The sequence below is a fragment of the Muscardinus avellanarius genome (assembly GCF_963383645.1).
Source record: "Muscardinus avellanarius genome assembly, chromosome: 13".
NCBI lineage: Eukaryota > Metazoa > Chordata > Mammalia > Rodentia > Gliridae > Muscardinus > Muscardinus avellanarius.
In genome coordinates this window covers 58,759,515-58,779,249 of record NC_137799.1, presented here as the reverse complement: position 1 = coordinate 58,779,249, position 19,735 = coordinate 58,759,515, and the positions used below count along the sequence as shown (strand labels likewise).

The following is a 19,735-nucleotide window of genomic DNA, read 5'->3' as shown; positions in this document are numbered from 1 at the left end:
TCTTAAACTTGATGGATCAATTTTTTAAAAACTTATTGAGAAAGTGATATAGGACTGTCAATATTAAAGTACCAACAATTTATGCTGGGCGTGGTGGCGCACGCTTGTATTCCCCATGCTTGGGAGGCTGAGACAGGAGGATCGCGCAGGTTCAAAGCCAGCCTCAGCTACTTAGTGAGGCTCTCAGCAACTTAGTGAGACTGTTTCCAAATAAAATATAAAATAGGTCTGGGAGGATAGCCCGGAGGTAGAAAGCCCCTGTGTTCCACCCCAGTACCACCAAAAAAATAAAAAATAAAATAAAGTACCAACAATTTACTATCAGTTGCAAGTATTTTTTTGTATGTATGTGTATGATGCTGGGGATTGAACCCAGAGGATTCTACCTGCAAGCCACACCCCTAATCTTATTTTACTTTTTATTTAGAAACAGGGTCTCACTAAGTTGCTGAGGCTTTGAACCTGCGATCCTCTTAGCCTTCCAAGTACTGGGTTTTCAGGTGGGCACCATTATATCTAGCTGATTTGCTCCACTTTTAAACATTTTATTCGCTTTCAAAAATCTAGGCATAAAGCTGAGAACAGTAGTATAATCCTTCACTTCAAGCTATGTGGGAGGCTGAGGCAGGAGTATCACATGAGGGCAGGAGTTCAAGGCCAGCCTGGACAATATAGTGAGACTATGACTCAAAAAAAGAAAAAAAGCCAGGTGCAGTGATGCAAACCTGAAAGTTCCTTGGTTGGCTGAGACAAGAGGATTGCAGGTTTGAGGCCAGCCTCAGGAATCTAGCAAAACCCCCAGCAACTTAGTAAGACCTTGTTTCAAAATAATAATAAAAAATAGGGCTGGGGTGTAACTCAGAGGTAGCATGTCCCTGAGTTCAATTCCAAATACTAAAAACAAAAACAAACAAAAAGCTCTACGTACATTAACATGAATAGATATTTATTCAATTTGATGAATTTAGGCCATTGTACACATATCTATGGAACAATTGCCCAGAATAAATTGTAGAACCTTTCCATCATGCTAGGATATTCCTGCATGTGATAATCCCTGCCTGTGATAATTACTTGTTCTTTGCAATATCATCATAGATTAGATTTTCCTATTCATACAAATGGAAACATACAATATGTATTCTATTTTGTAAGGCTGCTTTCTCTACATTCTCTTTTTGACTCATCTATAATTCATCCACATCATTAGGGACATCAGTAGATCATCTTATTCAATTGCTTATAAAGTAATTTATATAAGAAAACAACTTATTATTGATGCAGAAAATATCAGGTATTTCTATAAATTGGTAACAAAAACAAAGGACCCAAATTATTATTACTAGCAATAATTATGAAATTTCTTTCATTTTTAGCATATATTTTAATTCTCTTAATTAGGAATAGAATTGCTAGGTCGCAGGGTACATAACTTTATAAGAAGCTGCCAGACAGTTCTACAAAGTGGTTGGACCATTATATACTTCAATCAACAGTTTATGAGTTTGCTCTATCTACTTGTCAATATTTGGTTTTGTCAACTTTATTTTATTTTATTTGGTACTGGGGATTAAACCCAGGGGCATTCTACCTTCAAGCTACATCCCCAGCCTTTAAGATTTCTTTTTTTTTTTGGTGGTATTGGGGTTCGTGGAAACCCTCCAGGCTACACTCCCAGACCTATTTTTTTTTAATATATTTTTATTTGGAAGCACAGCTGGCTTCGAACCTGCACGACCCTCTTGTCTCTGCCTCCCAAGCACGGGGATTATAAGCGTGCACCACCACGCCCGGCTAAGAATTTTTTATTCTTTATTTTGAAACAGGGTCTCACTAAGTTGCAGAGGGCCTCACTAAGTAGCTGAGGCTGGCCGTGAACCTGTGGTCTTTCTGCCTCAGCTTTCCAAGTACTGAGATTACAGGCATGTGCCACCATGCCTGGCTTGTCAACGTTTTTTATTTTAAAATTTTTAGTGGGTGTGAGGTGGTATTTCTCTGTGGTTTTAATTTTGATTGATTGATGTCTAATGAACCAACTGTATATCTCTCTTAGAGCTCTCTAGCTCATTTGCTATTTTTGAGTTGTTTGTGTAATTTATTTATAGAAGTTATTTTTTGTATTTTGTAGATTCTACACCTTTATCAGATATGCAATTTGAGAATAACTTTTCCTGAATGTGGTTTGCCCTTTCATTTTCTTAATGGTGTCTTTAAATGAGCATAACTTTTTAAATTTGATAGAGTCCATGATATGATCGATATTAACCAGAATCTCTCTCGTCTCAATTTCCAGCCACAAAAGATATTAGTCTAATTGCCTTGTTTGGATAATATCCAAGTTGGAAAATTTAAAAAATGGTCTGAGATGGTTATGTATACATTTTTAAAGTCCTTCTGGACTAGATAACTTTTGTTGTCATTATCTAACTACAAATCATCCTTCATGGAATGTTCTATTACCCATGAGCCTTTGTCCACTTTGTCCAGCTTTATTGGCATCAGTGCCTCTTCTCTTGCCAGAGGCCTGATGCTATAAGGCCTTTCATTATTATATATTTCAAATCAATGGGTAGGAATTACTATCACATCTTAAAAACAATATCAGAAGTTATAATGCTGAGTCAGGAAAACTATGACTTTCTCAAAAAAAAAAAAAAAACAAGATAGAAGGAAAGAGAAAAGAAGAAAGAAAAAAAATATGGCAATAACACAGCTTTAACAGAAAAGAGTTAAGTCAAAATACATTATCAAATGCCGGACGTGGTGGCACACACTTGTAATCCCCACGCTTGGGAGGCGGAGACAGGAGGATCACACAGGTTTGAAGCTAGCCGCGCTGGCTTAAGAGACCCTGTTTCCAATAAAAATATAAAAAATAGGTCTGAGAGTGTAGCCCGGAGGTAGAAGGGCTCCCAGGAACCCCAGTACCACACACACACACACACACACACACACACACACACACACACACACATTATTAAGGTCAGTCACAAATCCCTCCAACTCCTAAAATAAACACTCAATACTTGTTGAATGAATGAAGTAAGTTTACAGTTCCAGGAGACAATAGAGAAACAGTGAAAAAGAAAACATCAATTGGATGTAAAATGGGTTTCTTACTGTTCCCTGCAAGCTCGGGCAGCCATGGTCCAGGTGCCTTTCTGCTGTGTGATCAAGGTGTGACAGTAGCCAGAGTGAAGGTGCCATCCAGCCGGGCAAGCTTTGCCTTCCACCTCCTGAAAAACAGTTGTCTGTCTTCATGCAATAAGAAACTCTACCATCTAGAGTCTGCTCTCAGGGTAAGGGGGCCAACGAATCTCCTGACTTTCTCACAGCAGTTTTGTCACCAGAATGGGTCACCCTAATTCCAGTTCTCCATATTGAAAAACACAAGGGTTTCCTACAGAAAACACCATCATAGTCAGCAATGTTTCAGTTTTACACGTTTTATTATTTTTTTTTTTGGTGGTACTGAAGATTGAACTCAGGGTCAAGCTACTTCTGAGCTAGACCTCCAGCCCTATTTTATTTTATGTTTGTTTGTTTACTTATTGCAATACTAGGGATGGGACCCAGGGACATTCTACCTCCAAGCTATACCTCAAGCCCTATTTTTTTTTTTATTCTTTATTTTTGAAACAGCTTCACACTAAGTTGCAGAGGGCTTCACTAAGTAGCTGAAGCTAAGAGCGAACCTGTGATTCTCTTGTCTCAGCCTCCCAAGTACTGACAAGCATGCACTACTCCTGGCATTATTATTATTATTATTATTATTATTATTATTATTATTATTAATTATTATTATTATTATTTTGAAACAGGGCCTCAATAAGTTGCGGAGGACCTCACGAAGTTGCAGAGGCTGGCCTCAAATCTGCAATCCTCTTGTTTTAGTCTCCCAAGTACTGGGATTACGGACGTGTGCCAACACACCTGGCTTCAATTTACACCTTTGATATGCTGGTAATTAGATAAGTACACATCTTAAGTTGTGCCTATTTAAAAATGTATTTTGTAGTGTGTGTGGGTTGAACTCAAGGATGCTCTACCTCCAAGCTACACTTTCAGCCCATTTTATGTTTTGTTTTTGAAATAGGGTCTTGCTAGGTTGTTGAGAGCCTCACTAAGCTGCCGAAGCTGCCCTTAAACCTGTGATCCTCCAGTCTCAGCCTCCCAAGTACTGGAATTACGGGCGTGCCCTTAGGTGCAAGGGACGCTGCATGGCTGCTCAGCCTGTCTCCCGCCTTGGTTTGGGGGCTCCAGGCTTCCCAGGAGATCCCATCGCACTGATAAGAGCTGTTGGATGCGTTCCTCAAAATGCAAGAGTCCCTTTAACTCTGCGGTGCAGTTCCTTGGAAATGAGGGCAGCTGGCCCTGTGGGGAGGAACGGTGATTTCGAACTGGCTGACTCTAAGGAGACAGCACACTTTCCTTCTTTGGACCTTCAAGTGTTGGGTAGCACTTGTGTTGAGTAAACCATCCCCAAGCTTGGAGGCTATTTTGTGAATTAAGTGTGTTTATGGCCCAGCAAACAGATTGTTATAAAATAAATAGGAAGGAAAGAAGGTTCTCATACCTGTCTGGGGAAGTGTGAGTCAGTTGTGGATTCCACCTTATCACCCTGAGGCAGCTCTGCCACTTTGATTATCTTCTGTGGCTGACGAAGGCCGGATATTTTGGCCTTTTTTTGAGGAAGTGAGAAACTGTCCTCCTCCAGGTTCAAGGAAACCATCCCGTGATACTTGAGGAAAGCAAGCAATAACAATAATAAAGAAAAAACAGACACTGGAGTAGCAAAACAAAAATTCTTGTAAAAGTGAGCAATTCAAAAATTGTGTCAAAGGAAAGTTTTTTTTTCCCCTGATCACTCAATCTTCTAAAACAGATTTCAATGTAAAAATTTTAGATAGATATATAAACAAAATAAATAATAGTTTCACTAAATATTTTTGTTTGGTACTAGGGATTGAACCCAGGGGTATTCTACCTCTGAGCTACACCTCCCTGCCCTTTTTATTTTAAATAGAGTGTCACTAAGTTGCCGAGGCTGGGCCCAAACCTATAATCCTTTTGTCTCAGCCTTCTAAGTGCTAAGATTATAGTCATGCAGCCCTGCATCTGACCCACTAAATATGTTGCCTCTGTAAATGTAAGACATTTAGCATATCTCTGACAATGCTTACATTATAGATGATATCTGTTCCATTTCTATAAACAGAGGATGGCCGAACCTGAAATCAACAAAGGACAACATATGAACGAAATTAGCTCAAATAATAATTAGCAATAGGGTAAAACCCTTCCGAAAAGGTCTTGCTAATGACACATTTTTAAAACATGTTTATTAAGATTTCTCATGCCCAATTGGAATTATGAAAATTACTGAGTCTAGTAATAGCTGATAATTGTTAACTTATGTATACATAGTCCCAGGTAAGGACAAAAGATGACTTTATTATTTAAACACATTCATAGTACACAAAAGTATAAACATGTTCTCTCTCTCTTCTCCTCTCTCTCTCTCTCTCTCTCTCTCTCATTCTCTCTCTCTCTTTCTGTCATGAGAGGCTGGTGGCTAGTGAGAATGTGGTGCTAATAAGTTCAAAGCATGGCTTTCACCTCCATGTACATCACTTAATCTCTTTCCGTTCCAGTGGTTACTCCCTGTCTTGATTGTGAAAGGAACCAGGCAAAAATCAAATGGATGAATCAATGTATCTATTACCTCAATTAAAATAATTAATGAAGTGGGGCAGCATAGTGATCTTTGTAAACAAAAGGCACCGCATGGTTCTGCAGGAAACCATGGCACCCGCTCACTATGAGAATCCAAACAGCTCCCTCTGTGTTCAGAATGCCTATGGACGTGTATCCCATACCTCCACTCCCAGAGGGCCCCATCCTTACTGCTTTGCCATTCCCGCGGGTCCTGAGCTTCCTTTGAGAGCCATCTGTAGAAGCAAAGCCCTGCGGGGTATCTCCCCTGATGACTGCTAGCTGCTTAGAAGATGAAGGGGGTCTTCTTTCCAGATGAAGGGAACCAGCAGTGGTGGGCGAGGAAGACCCCGGGGATAGTGAGCGCCAAATGCCCTTTTCCCATGTGTTGGGCTGGCTTTGGTTGAAGGAGTATGAAGAATGGCACCGTCCTAGGGGCATGCAAGGTGGCAGGCGGTCAGTACACTTTGCGCAAACAGATAAGTGATTGCATCGACACGACTCCTGCAGTCACTAAACGTGGATGGATGGATTTCCCACCAGATGTTGCCCTTTTGCCATTTGCCAGGAATGCCTTCACTCTCCATCGGTTTCCATTCGGGAAAGCAATACCCTTCCGCACAGCCACAGGGTGATTACGAGGCCATGAAATCAATTTCACAATCGCTAATGAAAATGCTTGTTATGGATTTAGAATCACACCATATACTTGGGGAAACAGCCTCCTTTTGCTTCCTATGACAGCTGTCCTCAATATACCAGGTTTAGTCACTTATATTTTTTACACAAACACTTCCAAAGTATTTGGTTTTCCCCTCATCTCCTACAGGTAAATGGTGGAATTGTACAGTCATGAAATCTAGTAACAGTTATAAAAAAAATGGATTCAACAGTTACAGAACAAAAAGCATGAAATATATATAATTAATAACATATATAAATAGTAAATATGTATTTAGTAAAAACATATAATATATAATAAGTATACACACATATTCACATACATAATTTGGGGGACACAGGGAATTGAGCCCAGAGACATTCTACCTTCAAGCTACAATTCCGGCTCTTTTTTATTTTGAAACAGAGTCTGGCTAAGTAGCTGAGGGTCTTGCTAAGTTGTTGAGGCTGGCCTCGAACCTGCAATCCTACTGTCTTAGCTGTCCAAGTACTGGAATTACAGGTTTGTCCCTCACACCGGCTAAAATATAGTAAAATACTAACAGAACCTCTTCTATTGGAACCCTTGCCAATCAGTATTTCTAAGAATGCATGAAAAAAACCCACTAAGGTCAGAACCCTGGCCTGTGTGTGTGTGTGTGTGTGTGTGTGTTATTTTTTGCAGTGCTGAGGATCAACCCCCTACTACTTCTTACATGCTAGACAAGAGCTCTAGCACTGAGATACAACCTCAGCCCAGGGCAATTTAGATTTCATATATAAACTATGTATTTCATATATCTTGTGTAATTAATATGTCCAGAAAATTCTACTGGAAAAGAAATCAATCTGGAGAGGAAGAAGGTAGAAGGGAGAAATTATGTGAAAACATGGCTATTATTAAGGGAAAGGACAGTGCCCATTTTTATTACAGTGGGAGACAGAGAGGAAGCGATAGATTCCAGGTAAAGAAGGAAAAAGAAAGAAAGAAAGAAAAAAGACCACAGGACAGGGCACGGTAGGTGTAAAACAGGGGCACTGCATGGAGTACTGTACTGAACACTTGTCAAATACTAAACGGACAAGGGAAAAGAAGGGATTCGATGGGGGGAAATCAGAGCACCAAAGACTTTCTCTGGTCTTCATTTGACTGAGTTCACAGGTCATTCTTTAGCATATCCTACCCAGGACCTGTTTGGCGCGGCATCTCCAAATCACTCATTAATATTCTCCAGCTGCTCCCAAATCCCTGCGCCAGCTGCATCTTCACATCTATTTTTCTCCAATTCTTTCTTAGAATTTTCCTGGTCACACTACAGTAGGGGCTCGGGTTTTCGGCATTGAGAGCTCTCTTTAACTGAGGAAGATAATTATAGGCCTGCAAACTTGGGGGGGGGGGAATAATTGTCGATAGATTCTCACCAACATTGTTTCCCCCTTGGTGAGAACAACAAACGGTTGGGGGGAAAAAAAAAAAAAACAACCCCAGCACTGACTTGTTGCTTTTCTCAAGCGGTAGTTCTTAGCAGGAGGAAAACCACATGAAGCAGAAACTAGAATAAAGGGCCTACATCATGGCGGAGGCTCTTTTCTTGACAAGAAATTAAGCATTTTGATTTGAAGGTGTTATCAAGCACGTTAGCTGTTGAAAGCAAGCAGCCACAGCGCCAGGACCGCTCCTGATTTCAAGATGAGGATCAAAAGAATACCTCCTTTTGAGTCCAAAATTTTCACTGCAGCCTTTGTCTTTGTGCCAAGAACTGCATTCACTGGGGAGTTGAGAATTACTTCAAAGACCTCATCATCTTCCTCTAATCCGTCATAGGTAATTGCTATATTCCACATCTTAGTTGACATTCCTACAAGAAGTAAACATTTTAATTACTCTTTAATTGCTATTTCAATCACCTAGGTGTCAGAGAAATATATTAATTAACATGTCTACAGCGAGACTGCAGTAGCCTGCATGAGCTATTGTGTTGCCACCAACTCGCTGAAGCCCTGCTGTTCTCCCAAATAATATGAAAAGACCACATTTGTTCCTGGACAAAGATGATTCCCTTTCAATGCAAACACTGTAACAAAAAAGTAAGCTGCATTTAGGCAAGGGATGGAAAAAAAAGGGTTAGTAGATGAGATCCAAGTGGTATTTTTTTCCCCAACCTGTCCCTTCTTAAGAATAAACAAGTACTACAATCCTAAAATCTTAACCATTAAAAAAAAAAACAACCCTTAAGATGTTGATGCAGACAGAAGTGATTATTGGATGGTACTTCATGCTATTTGTGGAACTCTTGAAATGATTGATTTCTAAAGACATCTGCCTGCATGGGCTGCCTACTTCCTGAGACCCTTGTAGCCCACAAGTGCCTTTTCTGCTGATGTAATACTCAGCAGTCTGATATCCTCTAAGAAAGCATTTTGGGTCTGGGGGTGGGGAGCAGAAATAGATGAGCCCATTCCTTTTCCCTCTTTCTGTCTGTCTCTATTCACGGTGTCCTAACCAGGCTGGGTTCATGGTGACTTTGTAAACTTAACATAAGAAAATTTGGAGGTTACCAGCCTTTCCCAGCCAGCTGTCACCACTAGTATGGGATGCAAAGCAATCCCAGGAACACAAAATCTGAAGACTAGAAAAAAAAAAAAAACGAAGACTGTCTAATCCTGAACAGTTTCCACAGCACAGGCAACAGGACATCTACCTGAATTTAGAAAAGAAAGTGATGGCAGGAAGTAAAGAGAATGCTGTTTAGTGGAGAAAGAAGGCTCAAGGTCAGTGGGAAAATAGTAAATTTCCAGTTTAACCTTGTAGGGTGAAGTTTGGCAAAGTTTCTCTGTCGTTTCCTCATTGGCTATTTAACTGTTCTTATTCATCAGTCTTTCAAAAGAAGACTACAGCCCTCTTCCCCAGCCTTTCTCTTCTGGAATATGACTCTTTTTTTGTTTGCAGATTGACTCCTACAGATGAGTGTCTGTCACTGTGCCATGTGTGTGGTGGCCTCTTTCTTGAAGGTATGTTTTATGTAGGTCTCCTGCTCTAATCAAAGTCTCATTAATCCCCAACAGAAGTTAATGGAAAGACAAAACGCGTCACTTATCCTATTCTTGGCTGTACTTTGAGGGGAAAATTAGTTGTATTTAGAGTAATTTTATTTTAAAAATAGGTTGACAGCTAATTTATTAGGCTTTCAGTATTGACTATGTTTTAAAATCAATTGCTTTTGTAGTCTTTGCAAAAACAAGTTAAAGCTTCTAATATAAAGTACTATATAATTCCCATCTCATGGAAGGATGACTCAGTCCATCAAAATATACATTTTGTACTCAAGTGCTTACCTTTGCATTAGATGCTATGGAGAATATCAGAAGTATAACATAAGCCAAGCTATGACCTAAAGAAGTTTAAAACTTCTTGGAGGAGACAAGACAAACACAGTCATCCCTAGACATCCACAGATGACTGGTTACAAGGCCCTCCTCTCATACCAAAGTCTACAGTGAACCATCAAGTCGCTTGTATAAACTGCCATAGTATTTACATACATAGTATTTAAATGCATAGTATTAGTCGGGCGTGGTGGCCCATGCTTGTAATCCCAGCATTCGGGAGGCTGAGACCTGGATGATCGTGGTTCGAGGACAGCCTCAGCTACTTAGTAAGGCCCTCTGCAACTCAGTGAGACCCGGTTTCAAAATAGAGTAAAAAATATTCTTTTTTTTACAGGGAGTGTAGCTCGGAGGTCAAATGTCCCTGGGTTCCATCCCCAGACCCGCAAAAATAAATAAATAAATAAATAAATAAATAAATACATAGTATTTATGGTATTTATGTGTGTATGTGTGTGTGCGTTCATGTATAATATGTATAATCCTACTGAATAGTTTCAATTGTCTTTAGATTGCTTAAAATAGCTAGATCAAAGTAAATAGTTGTTATGCCATAATGTTGAGGGAATAATGATGAAAGTTTGTGCATGTTCAGCATAGACGTGATGCTTTTCGAATATTTTTGATCTGAGCTTGGCAGAACCCATAACTAGAGGGCTGATTATACTGGAAAAATCAAATAACTATTTAAAGCTGTGTCTGATTAGCTTCCAAAAGATATAGATGAAAAGATAAGTTACTATATGTATGTGTGACCCATAATTGGAAGCATTTGAAGGCAGGAAATAGGAAAACAAGATAAACAATTGTAGAAAGTTAGCAAGGTTGAGGCCTTGGCAGGGAAGGGTGAGTAACTTTGCTGGCTGAAGTAGAGAGGTCGCATGGGTAGACAGGAGGAGTCCCTGTGGCTGTCAAGGTATTCTGCCCACAGCCCAGGTGGACAGATTCAGACTTTAAACCACAGGCAATGAGGAAGGCTCTCACATGGAGGAGAGACCTGCTGAAAGCGGATGCTTCACCTAAATGAACTTGAAAACGTTAGGTGTGAAGGTCTGGGCACTCAGGAAGATAGGCAGAGAGGCGAGAAGTTGGGCGAACACCTAGGCAGCTGCTGCAATACAAGTGACATGAAAAGATAAAGGTAGACAATAAATAAAATACACCCGCACATTAAGAGTATCAATATTCAGAGAACTCTTTTGATGCTTGAACCCCATAAAGTTAAGTATTATTTAAGTGAGATCCAAGAAAAATATTTCCAAGTTATAACCAATTTTCCTTTTATTTTAAGGATCATTTTGTAAAAGTGATACTCCCTGCCCTGCCCCAAACAAAAAACAAACCCTTAAAGTTTCTGCTGGGCCTAGAGTGGAATTGGATGATTAGAGGAAAAAAAATCCACTCTGAGTTTCATTTAAATGCTTCTGATTTGTTTGTCTGGATTTCAACTTTCTCTGCCTACCAGGTGTGGGCTCAAGACCGTCTTCTTTGGGTTAATGAGAGTAGAAGTAAGAACTTCATTGTGTCCTTGCTGGTGTCCCCCTCACCCCTCCTCTTCCACTTTCAAGGTGTAAAGTATTTGTTAAGTACCTGAGATACACCTGCATTTTCAGAAAGCTTGAACAAAACAAAAGGTGCTGAAGAGGAGAGAGGTGACATTTTATACAGACACAGCCCACTTTACAGAGGACGCGAATTCCTGGATATTTTCCTGCAAAGCAGATTTCTCTATTGAAAGACATTTTCTCAATATTTTTCAGTAAATGCCACAGTAGAGCTCTGTTCCTTTGGAAAACATTATGACTCTAGGAACGATGACATTTCAATTAAGAATGTGGCGAACTTTTCAAGAACACATATTTTAAAGGAAAACAATCATTTTCTTAAGAGTCCTCGCACATCCACGCAAGATCGGCCACAATAGTGAAATGCAAATAGTCAAGATTCACGTTTTGGTTTGGTACAATAGCTACAAGGCAGATCCTTCTAGCCAGCTCCCTCCCAAGGGCTCTCCACCCTTACAACATCCACTGTCCTTGATTGTGCACATTCTAACCCCCCTTCTTGGAAGCTTCATGGAAGCTGCTACTTTTAGAGGAAACAACAGATTTTTCTGGAAAAAAGCGATGAGGCTGGGCTGAGGACACCAGCCCCCAAAGAGGTAACGACTAACAGCCACATAGGAGTGAAGTTGTTGGACCTGTGGACACGGGGATGTTTTATAACATCAGGTTATAAAACTGTTTCTGACCTAGTAAGTTCCAAAACAATGAAAAGCCAAGCATGTGGGTTTTATTTTATTTTTTAGATTTTAAAAGATATGTTTATGTTATCTTTTAAATAGCTAAATAATCTCTAAAACCATAAGACTATTTAGAGCCCCAGAAGTCATTAGTGTCTACCCCAAACAGCCTGTAAACTCTTCTAGACGAATGAGTATTTATCTTATCCAGTAGAATCTTCAAGTAGTAGATTCCAGAGCTTCGCCTCCTGTGATAGATTCTTGCCCTTATCAATCCACCCAGAGCACCTGGTGGGCTACTCAAAACCTAAGGGAGGCCCAAGTCCCCCTGCTCTTGTAATAAACAGAAGTTGTACTAAAAAAGAACACAAGGCAAAGACTCTCAACTCTCCAATAGTGCGAAGGTTGGAAATGCCCTAACATGAAGGTCTAAAAGGAAACAGAGCAAATGCACCAAACCTTCTTATGGCAGAGCTGACCAGGACACTGAGAGCCTGGGGAAGCTGGAGGGTGAACCTCAGGTACACAACAGGAAGAGCTCTTGTGGCTAGCTGGAGGAATCCAGTGGCCAGGTCGGAAAGTTCAATGTCATTGGAAGAAGGACACCACCGGTACTTGGGTTGTGGCATGTCACACTGAAGGCTCGTTGTTGCCAATTGAATTGTGCCCCTCTAAGATTTGTATGTTGAAATCTTCACTCTCAAGACCTCAGAGTGTGACCATCTTTGGAAATAGGGTAATTGCAAGTGAAGTAGTTAACATACATGGGGTCATAATGATGCAGGGTGGGTTCCTAATCCGGTATGACTTATGTCCTTATAAAAAGGGAATCTTTGTCCACAGATATTCACACAAGAAAAGCAGCATGTAAGGATACAGACAAAGTCTGGAGTGATACGGCAGAAGCCAAGGAACACCAAAGATGGCCAGAAAACCACCAGAAGCAAGAGAGAGAGGCAGAGAAAAGATTCCCCATACATGACTTTCAGAAAGAATCATTCCTGCCAACACTTTGATCTGGGACTAGTAGCCTCCAGAATAGATATACATCTATTTATTTATTTATTTAGTGCTAGCCAGTTTGTCCTGAGAAACCAAAACCCTCAATCATCAAATGCCATGCTGCCAGTGGTAAACTGGAGACAGGCATTTCTTTTCTGTTTAACATGAAGATTGTCCATTTTGAGGTGGTGATGAATAGTACTGGAGCCATATTCTTTAGCCCTTGCTCCCAGTTTCCTGTGTTAGTGGTAGACAATGTCAAGGGTTCAGACTTGGTGGAGTATTCTCAGAGCACAGACTGTCTCCTCTGCAAGAAAGCACGAAGCTGCAAACCCTCACTGCTTCTCAGGGTCCTCCTGCCTTGGCCCCTGGAGAGGTGATCCAGATCCATTTCCACAGGGGAAGGACATCAGGCAGAGCAGTAAGGCCAAGACTCTTGCCCGTCCACAGAAGCTGGTGAAAGGGAGGGGCCCAGCCTTGCCTGAAGACACACTTCCCCAGAGCGGCCTGGAGCTCTGCGCTAGTTAGCCCTTCAGCCATCAGTTCCCTTATAATGCTGCTACCTGCTAGAACACTGCCTCTACTGGGAAGTCTTCCAGGATTTTCTTTAGCCAGAACAACGACTTACCCTTTGGGTTCCAATGTACTATTATTGAGTGTTTTTATGTTTACGTGTCTCATACAATAGAATGCTTTGAGCAAAGAAAATAGAAATAGTTTCCTTACTAGGGATGAAATTCAGGGTCTTGCACACACTGGGCAAGAGCTCAACCACTGAGCACTCGCCATACGTCGCACAAGAGCCCTTCCTGTTGTGGACATGAGGTTCACCCTTGAGCTTCCCAATCCAGCAACAGACGTTTTTGTATTCTCTCTTCCACCTAGCAACATTTTTCCACAAATGTAAAACAAAGTGAAGACTAAGACAAAACTTTCACCAAAGAGTTACCTCGTACTTACCTATTCCAAGAGGAATCATTTAGAAATGCCCTTTATGAATCTATATAAGTATAACATTCTGAAATTTTCATCAAATTATGAGACAATTATATTATCATGTCTTTGTGCCAGGAGTTTAAATATTTTTTTAGGCCGGGTGTGGTGGTGCACGCTTGTAATCCCAGCGCTTGGGAGGCTGAGACAGGAGGATCGCGCAGGTTCAAAGCCAGCCTCAGCTACCTAGTGAGGCTCTCAGCAACTTAGGGAGACCCTGTCTCCAAATAAAATATAAAATAGGTCTGGGAGTATAGCCTGGAGGTAGAAAGCTTCTGGGTTCCACCCACAGTGCCAGACATACACACAAAAATAAATAAATAATTTTTTAAATGGCCTTATTTTTTCTGGATTGTTTTGAATATTTTCTTTGATATATACACACATATATGGATATATATATACATACATATTTATGATTTTTCTTCTCATTTTAAATAACTATCCACTTGTAATAAAAAGAATTAGAAGTGGCTGGGTGCTGGTGGCGTGGTAGCGCATGCTTGTAATCCCAGCATTCGGAAGGCTGAGACTGGAGGATTGCAGTTCGCGGAGAGCCTCAGCTACTTAGTGAGGCCCTCTGCAACTTAGTAAAACCCTGTCTCAAAATAAAGAATAAAAAATAGGGCAGGGGGTGTAGCTCAGAGGTCGAATGCCCCCGGATTCCATCCCCAGATACACACACACACACACACACACACAAAATTAGAAGTGGAGCCTCAAGTCTAAACTCATCTTGTTTGGAGTGTGTGATACAGCTCCCTGTTGGCTGAAGTCACATAATATCCTGTCTTCTCCACAGTCTTCAAATTTGCTCACAAAAACATGAAACAAACTGTAGATACAAAATCTTACCTGGGTCAAACTGAATCAGCTTGGATGGAGTCACAGTAAAATCTTTTCCAGCTATAGCTGACACTTGGTTGACCTTAATGGGGAAAAAATGCCTTTTTTAATAAAAATAAATATTCTATAATAAACATTTATTCTCTCAGATACTAGACTAAACTCATGCTCTGCAATCTGTTTTTAATATTCGCTTTTATAAGAAAAAACCATTTTAGAGGCTGCATGGCTCCCAAAGGTAACTTTTTTCTTCCCCTTTTTAAAATGCTTCAATAAGCAGTATACATTTTAAAACTTTATTTTTGTCTGTGTTATGAGCAAAGTTTTATTTCATCACCTTCCCCTTACCCCAACTTGGTTTAAAAACAGAGCCTCATAGAAGGAGGGAAGACGTGAGGAGAAGCAGCAGCACACACTCAACAGCCCCTATGACAACCCGCCAGCCAGCTCTGGGGATCCAGCAGGACTCAGGACACCAAAAGCCTTTAGACCAGATTAACTGGAGCAAGTCTGGTCCATTTTCCTGTCTGAAATGAAACCATCATTTCCCCCCAACATGAATGAGAGCTTTGTGGGATGGACAGACCTGGTAAATAGCTACACAAAGGTAATCTACACTCAGAACCCATGGATTTAGAGGTGCCCACTCAGTTAGTTGTAAAAGAAAAAAAATGCCCGAGTCTAAAAAGACTATTGAATACTTCCCCACTCTCCAGCTTCAGGACTAAAAATCTAGCAGGCCATTTTAGAAGTTATGGCCTTAAATCCCCCTTCCTCCCCACCCCAGATGATGCCTAAATGTGTGTTAAGAAGTGTTGTTGACTGGTTTGAAAAAGAGATCATTGAATGAGATCCTGTGTAGGTATAATAGGTGGTCGTCATTTTTACGCATTTTTTAGATGTTGAAGATGGTTAAGGAAGTGGATTAATAAATTTCTGCATCTTCTAACAAAAATGTGCAGTGAGTCCACAAGTTAAAACTTTAAAATTCGTATTTATATGGCCACAGACAAACCCCTAGGTTTTCATTTGCTCTTTGTCTACAATGCCAAGACTTCCCCTGAACCACCTTTCACTGGGAAAAAGCAGCCCATTGTACACCTGCATCCGCCATATGCTAGAAGTTATATTTCCCTGCATGCTTCTTACATGTGCAATTACCTAGTATTTACCACCACTGAGTTTACAGAATCCTCTCTGAGAAAAGCAGTGGTCTGAGGCAACGTGTTTGGGGAAATTGGTCAGGTGATTCAAATCAAGGCAAATAGCACAGGTAAGAGTCTCTCCTATTTCTCCGTTCCTGGCCAAGTAGCCAGCAAGCTTTTGTGTACAGCAGCAGGTCATGCTTTGGGTAGAGTTGTCCCCAAGACTTGGAGACTGTGTTTGGACAGGTTCACACACTCAAGGGCAGATTTGCCGTGCACATTCAGCTGAAGTAGATGTAGGTCCCAAGTAGGTTCTTTCTAACTAACAGAGATGCTATTCTACCTGGCAAGGTAAGAGGTAGTGTGACCCTGAACTCCAGACTAGAGCACATGGTACTTCTTATGAAGCAGCAGTCCATGATTAGAAAGCCACCCAGGCAGATCCTTTACTTTTCCATAAGCCATTCTCCTAGAAAATTACAGGGCATACCAAGCTTTCTGCTGCTTTAACTACAATACAGTAGCAGTATGCCCAAGAAAGAGTATATTCACCAGGAAGATAAATACTAAATTGGATGATTGAATCTAGGTACACAGTTAGATATGATTGAGTCTAGGTATACAAGATCCTGAGAGATTTGAATTCACTCTTATGCCTGAGTCTTAACAGAGATGTCATTTCCTCCAGAAATAAACAGGGTGCAGACCTGTAACAGGGATTCTATTTCCTCCAGAAGCCAGTATCAGTGCCTTTTTCATCAGATTGAGGAGGAGAATCTTGTAGGCTATTCTCCATGGTTCCTGTGTGCACCCTGTTCATGCTCCCCTTCTCTTGACGGGCGGCTGTTACAGTGACTTCTAAAACCCTTCAGATCTAGAAGTCACAGGCTGTGCTGCACAGTGCTATCAGTGAGAGGCACAGCAAGTGTATGATCCTGAGGACTCTGTGTGCATCAGACTGCCTGCATTAATACACGTTCTCCTAATTTTTACATGACTTGGATTAATCTGAAGACAGGCTTAATTGTATCTGTTTGCCTCACCATTGCAACCATGGAAAGCGATCTTGTTTTATACTAAGACAAGGCCATTGGGGAGTAAAGTTCTCTTTCCACACACTGCAGAATGTGTTATATACAACTCCCCCATCCCCCGAGTTAGCCCAGTTTCACTAAATTGGATACATCTCCCTGTGATATAAAACCTTGAAACTTAAGGAATGTATAGAAATTAATGACCAGATTTCAGAATGGGTTTTAAACTTGATTCGGGAGCTGGAGATACAGTTCAGCTGGAGAGTGCTTTTCCTTAGCACTGCAAAACAAACAAAAGTTCTGTCTAGGAGTTAGTGAACCTATACAAAGGTTGAAGGACACGGCAATTTTATGTTTGACATGTATAGAATACTGTGACACCCATGTAGTTTGAAATTTTCTTAGTCACTCAAAATCATCGAAGGCACCAAACAAAAACATCAGTTTCATCTTGAAAATTTGCATTTTAGAATTGTTACCTTTATACCCACAAAGGCTGAGTCTATGGAATATCCCCTTCTGGTAACTTCCAAGGCCAGCACGCCCACATTCTCGCAGACCTCATATTCAGTCTGTGACCATTCAATATGAGACCACTTCAACTCCAAACTTTGCATAAAAAGAAATAAAAGAAAAAAAGGGAAAATCATAAGATACGCATAAGAAAGGCCTGTTGGAATTTTCTGCTAGATGCGAGACTGAACCATTGTTTCCCATCATGATGGCAAAGGTGGTTATCAACCTACAACAATGGCAGAAATTCTTTATACTTATTTGGTACATTTTAGTTCACAATGAACTTTTACTAACATTGTCTCATTCAATCCTTATAATGACCTTTTAAGGTAGACAGAGCAAGTTCTAGAATTCTACTGTGTGTGTGTGTGTGTGTGTGTGTGTGTGTGTGTGTGTGTGTTTACTGGAGATTGAACTCAGGGTCATTCTACCTCTGAGCTACATGCCCAGTCCTATTTTTATTTTTTATTTTGAAACAGGGTCTCACCAAGTTGCAAAGGGCCTCACTAAGTTGCTAAGTCTGTCTTTGAACCCGTGATCCTCCTGTCTCAGCCTTCCAAGTACTGAAATTACAGGCATGTACCACCATGCCTGGCTTAGAATTTTATTTTTAAAATTAAGAAATGAAGACTCAAGACAACCAAAGGACCCACGTTATTAACAAAAAAGGGGGATCAGCAGTGGTCAAGTTGAGGGGTGATTAATTATTAGAAAAGACACTGATCTTTTGGTCTTTCTCATTGGTACAACAAGCCTGACTCCAGACACAGATCTTCTCTGAAATTGGTTTTAGTTTAGCAACAAGTTATACTTCAGGATGCAAATGTACACGTTTTATTACTGTTATCTATTCTTTCTGTACATATGAAAGAGCTGTAGGGCTGGGGCTGTGCAGCTCAGTGGTTGAGCCCTTGCCTTATATGTACAAGGCCCTAGGTTCATCACTAGCACCCAAAGAACAAACTAAAGACAAACGAGGTGTACTAGAATGTATCATGGATGAAACTACAGTTAGCCCTCAATATCAATAGAGGATTGGGTCCCAGGCCCCCTCCCCTCACAGATCCCAAAATCTGCATGCAGATGCTCAAGTCCATAATATAAAATAATGCAGTATTTGCATTTTTTTTTTTTTGGTAGTACTGGGTTCCTGGAAGCCCTTCTTCCTCCAGGCTACACTCCCAGACTTACTTTTTATATTTTTATTTGGAAACAGGGTGTCTTAAGCCAGCGAGGCTGGCTCCGAACCAGCACGATCCTCCTGTCTCTGCCTCCCAAGCGTGGGGATTACAACGTGCGCCACCACGCCCGGCCCAGTGTTTGCATTTAACATTACAGCTCCAATCTACTTTAAACTACCTCTAGATTACTTATAAGACCTAATACAATGTAAGTGTCATGCAAATAGTTGTTATACTGTATTGTTTAAGAAATAATGAAAGAAGAAAATCTGTAGCATGTTCAGTACAAATGTAATTATTGTGTGTGTGTGTGTGTGTGTGTGTGTGTGTGTGTGTGTGTGTGTGTGTGTTTTACTGGGGAATTAAACCCAGAGGCATTCTGCCTCTGAGCTACATCCCCAGGCCTATTTTTTTAAGCAGGGTCTCGCTAGGTTGCTGGGTCTTGCTGAATTGTTGAGGCTAGTCTTAAACCTGCGATCCTTCTGTCTAAGCCTTCCAACTACTGGAGTTACAGGCAGGTGACAGTATGCTTGGCTTCTCAATATCCCTGATAAGTGGTTGGTTGAAACCACAAAATTTGTGAGATATGGAAAGTCAACTGTATGCAATTGAAAAAAAAACCTGATACAGAGGGTGGTCTTTTTTTCTACAGCATATTTAGCAAGTCCAACTTTTGATGAAAATTGTCTTTTTTAATCCTCATCAGCTAGAGAGGATTTTTTTTCAGTAAAGAAAAGAAAACCAATCCCCAAAATAGATGAAATAATTAGCTTACAGACAAAAGGCTATAATAAAGATAGCAGGCACCAGAGACAAGAATTCAAGCATAAATCTGATGCCGAGTCTCCTACTCCTTCCCAACCATTCCTCTTCCCAATTGAAATTCTTCACAATTTTTGTTTGAGCTCAAGCAGCACAATATAACTTTATCCTTATCATGAAATGTTTTCCTTTTTGAAGTGAGAGTACTTAAAATGTTTCTTTACATCTTTGACCTTAATCTTGTCCTTACAT

The 19,735-nt window shown here is 40.5% G+C and overlaps 1 protein-coding gene across 1 annotated transcript in view; it reads right to left on the bottom strand.

Annotated features, from left to right (window-relative positions):
- Positions 1 to 19,735, bottom strand: part of FREM1 (FRAS1 related extracellular matrix 1) — a 131,612-nt gene that overhangs the window by 9,766 nt on the left and 102,111 nt on the right. Inside the window, 9 exon segments of the mRNA XM_080709437.1 lie at positions 3,121 to 3,236; positions 4,245 to 4,292; positions 4,294 to 4,374; positions 4,577 to 4,741; positions 5,184 to 5,231; positions 5,908 to 6,146; positions 8,085 to 8,234; positions 14,855 to 14,927; positions 17,504 to 17,633. Of these exon segments, the coding sequence (XP_080565563.1) occupies positions 3,121 to 3,236; positions 4,245 to 4,292; positions 4,294 to 4,374; positions 4,577 to 4,741; positions 5,184 to 5,231; positions 5,908 to 6,146; positions 8,085 to 8,234; positions 14,855 to 14,927; positions 17,504 to 17,633 (1,050 nt within the window).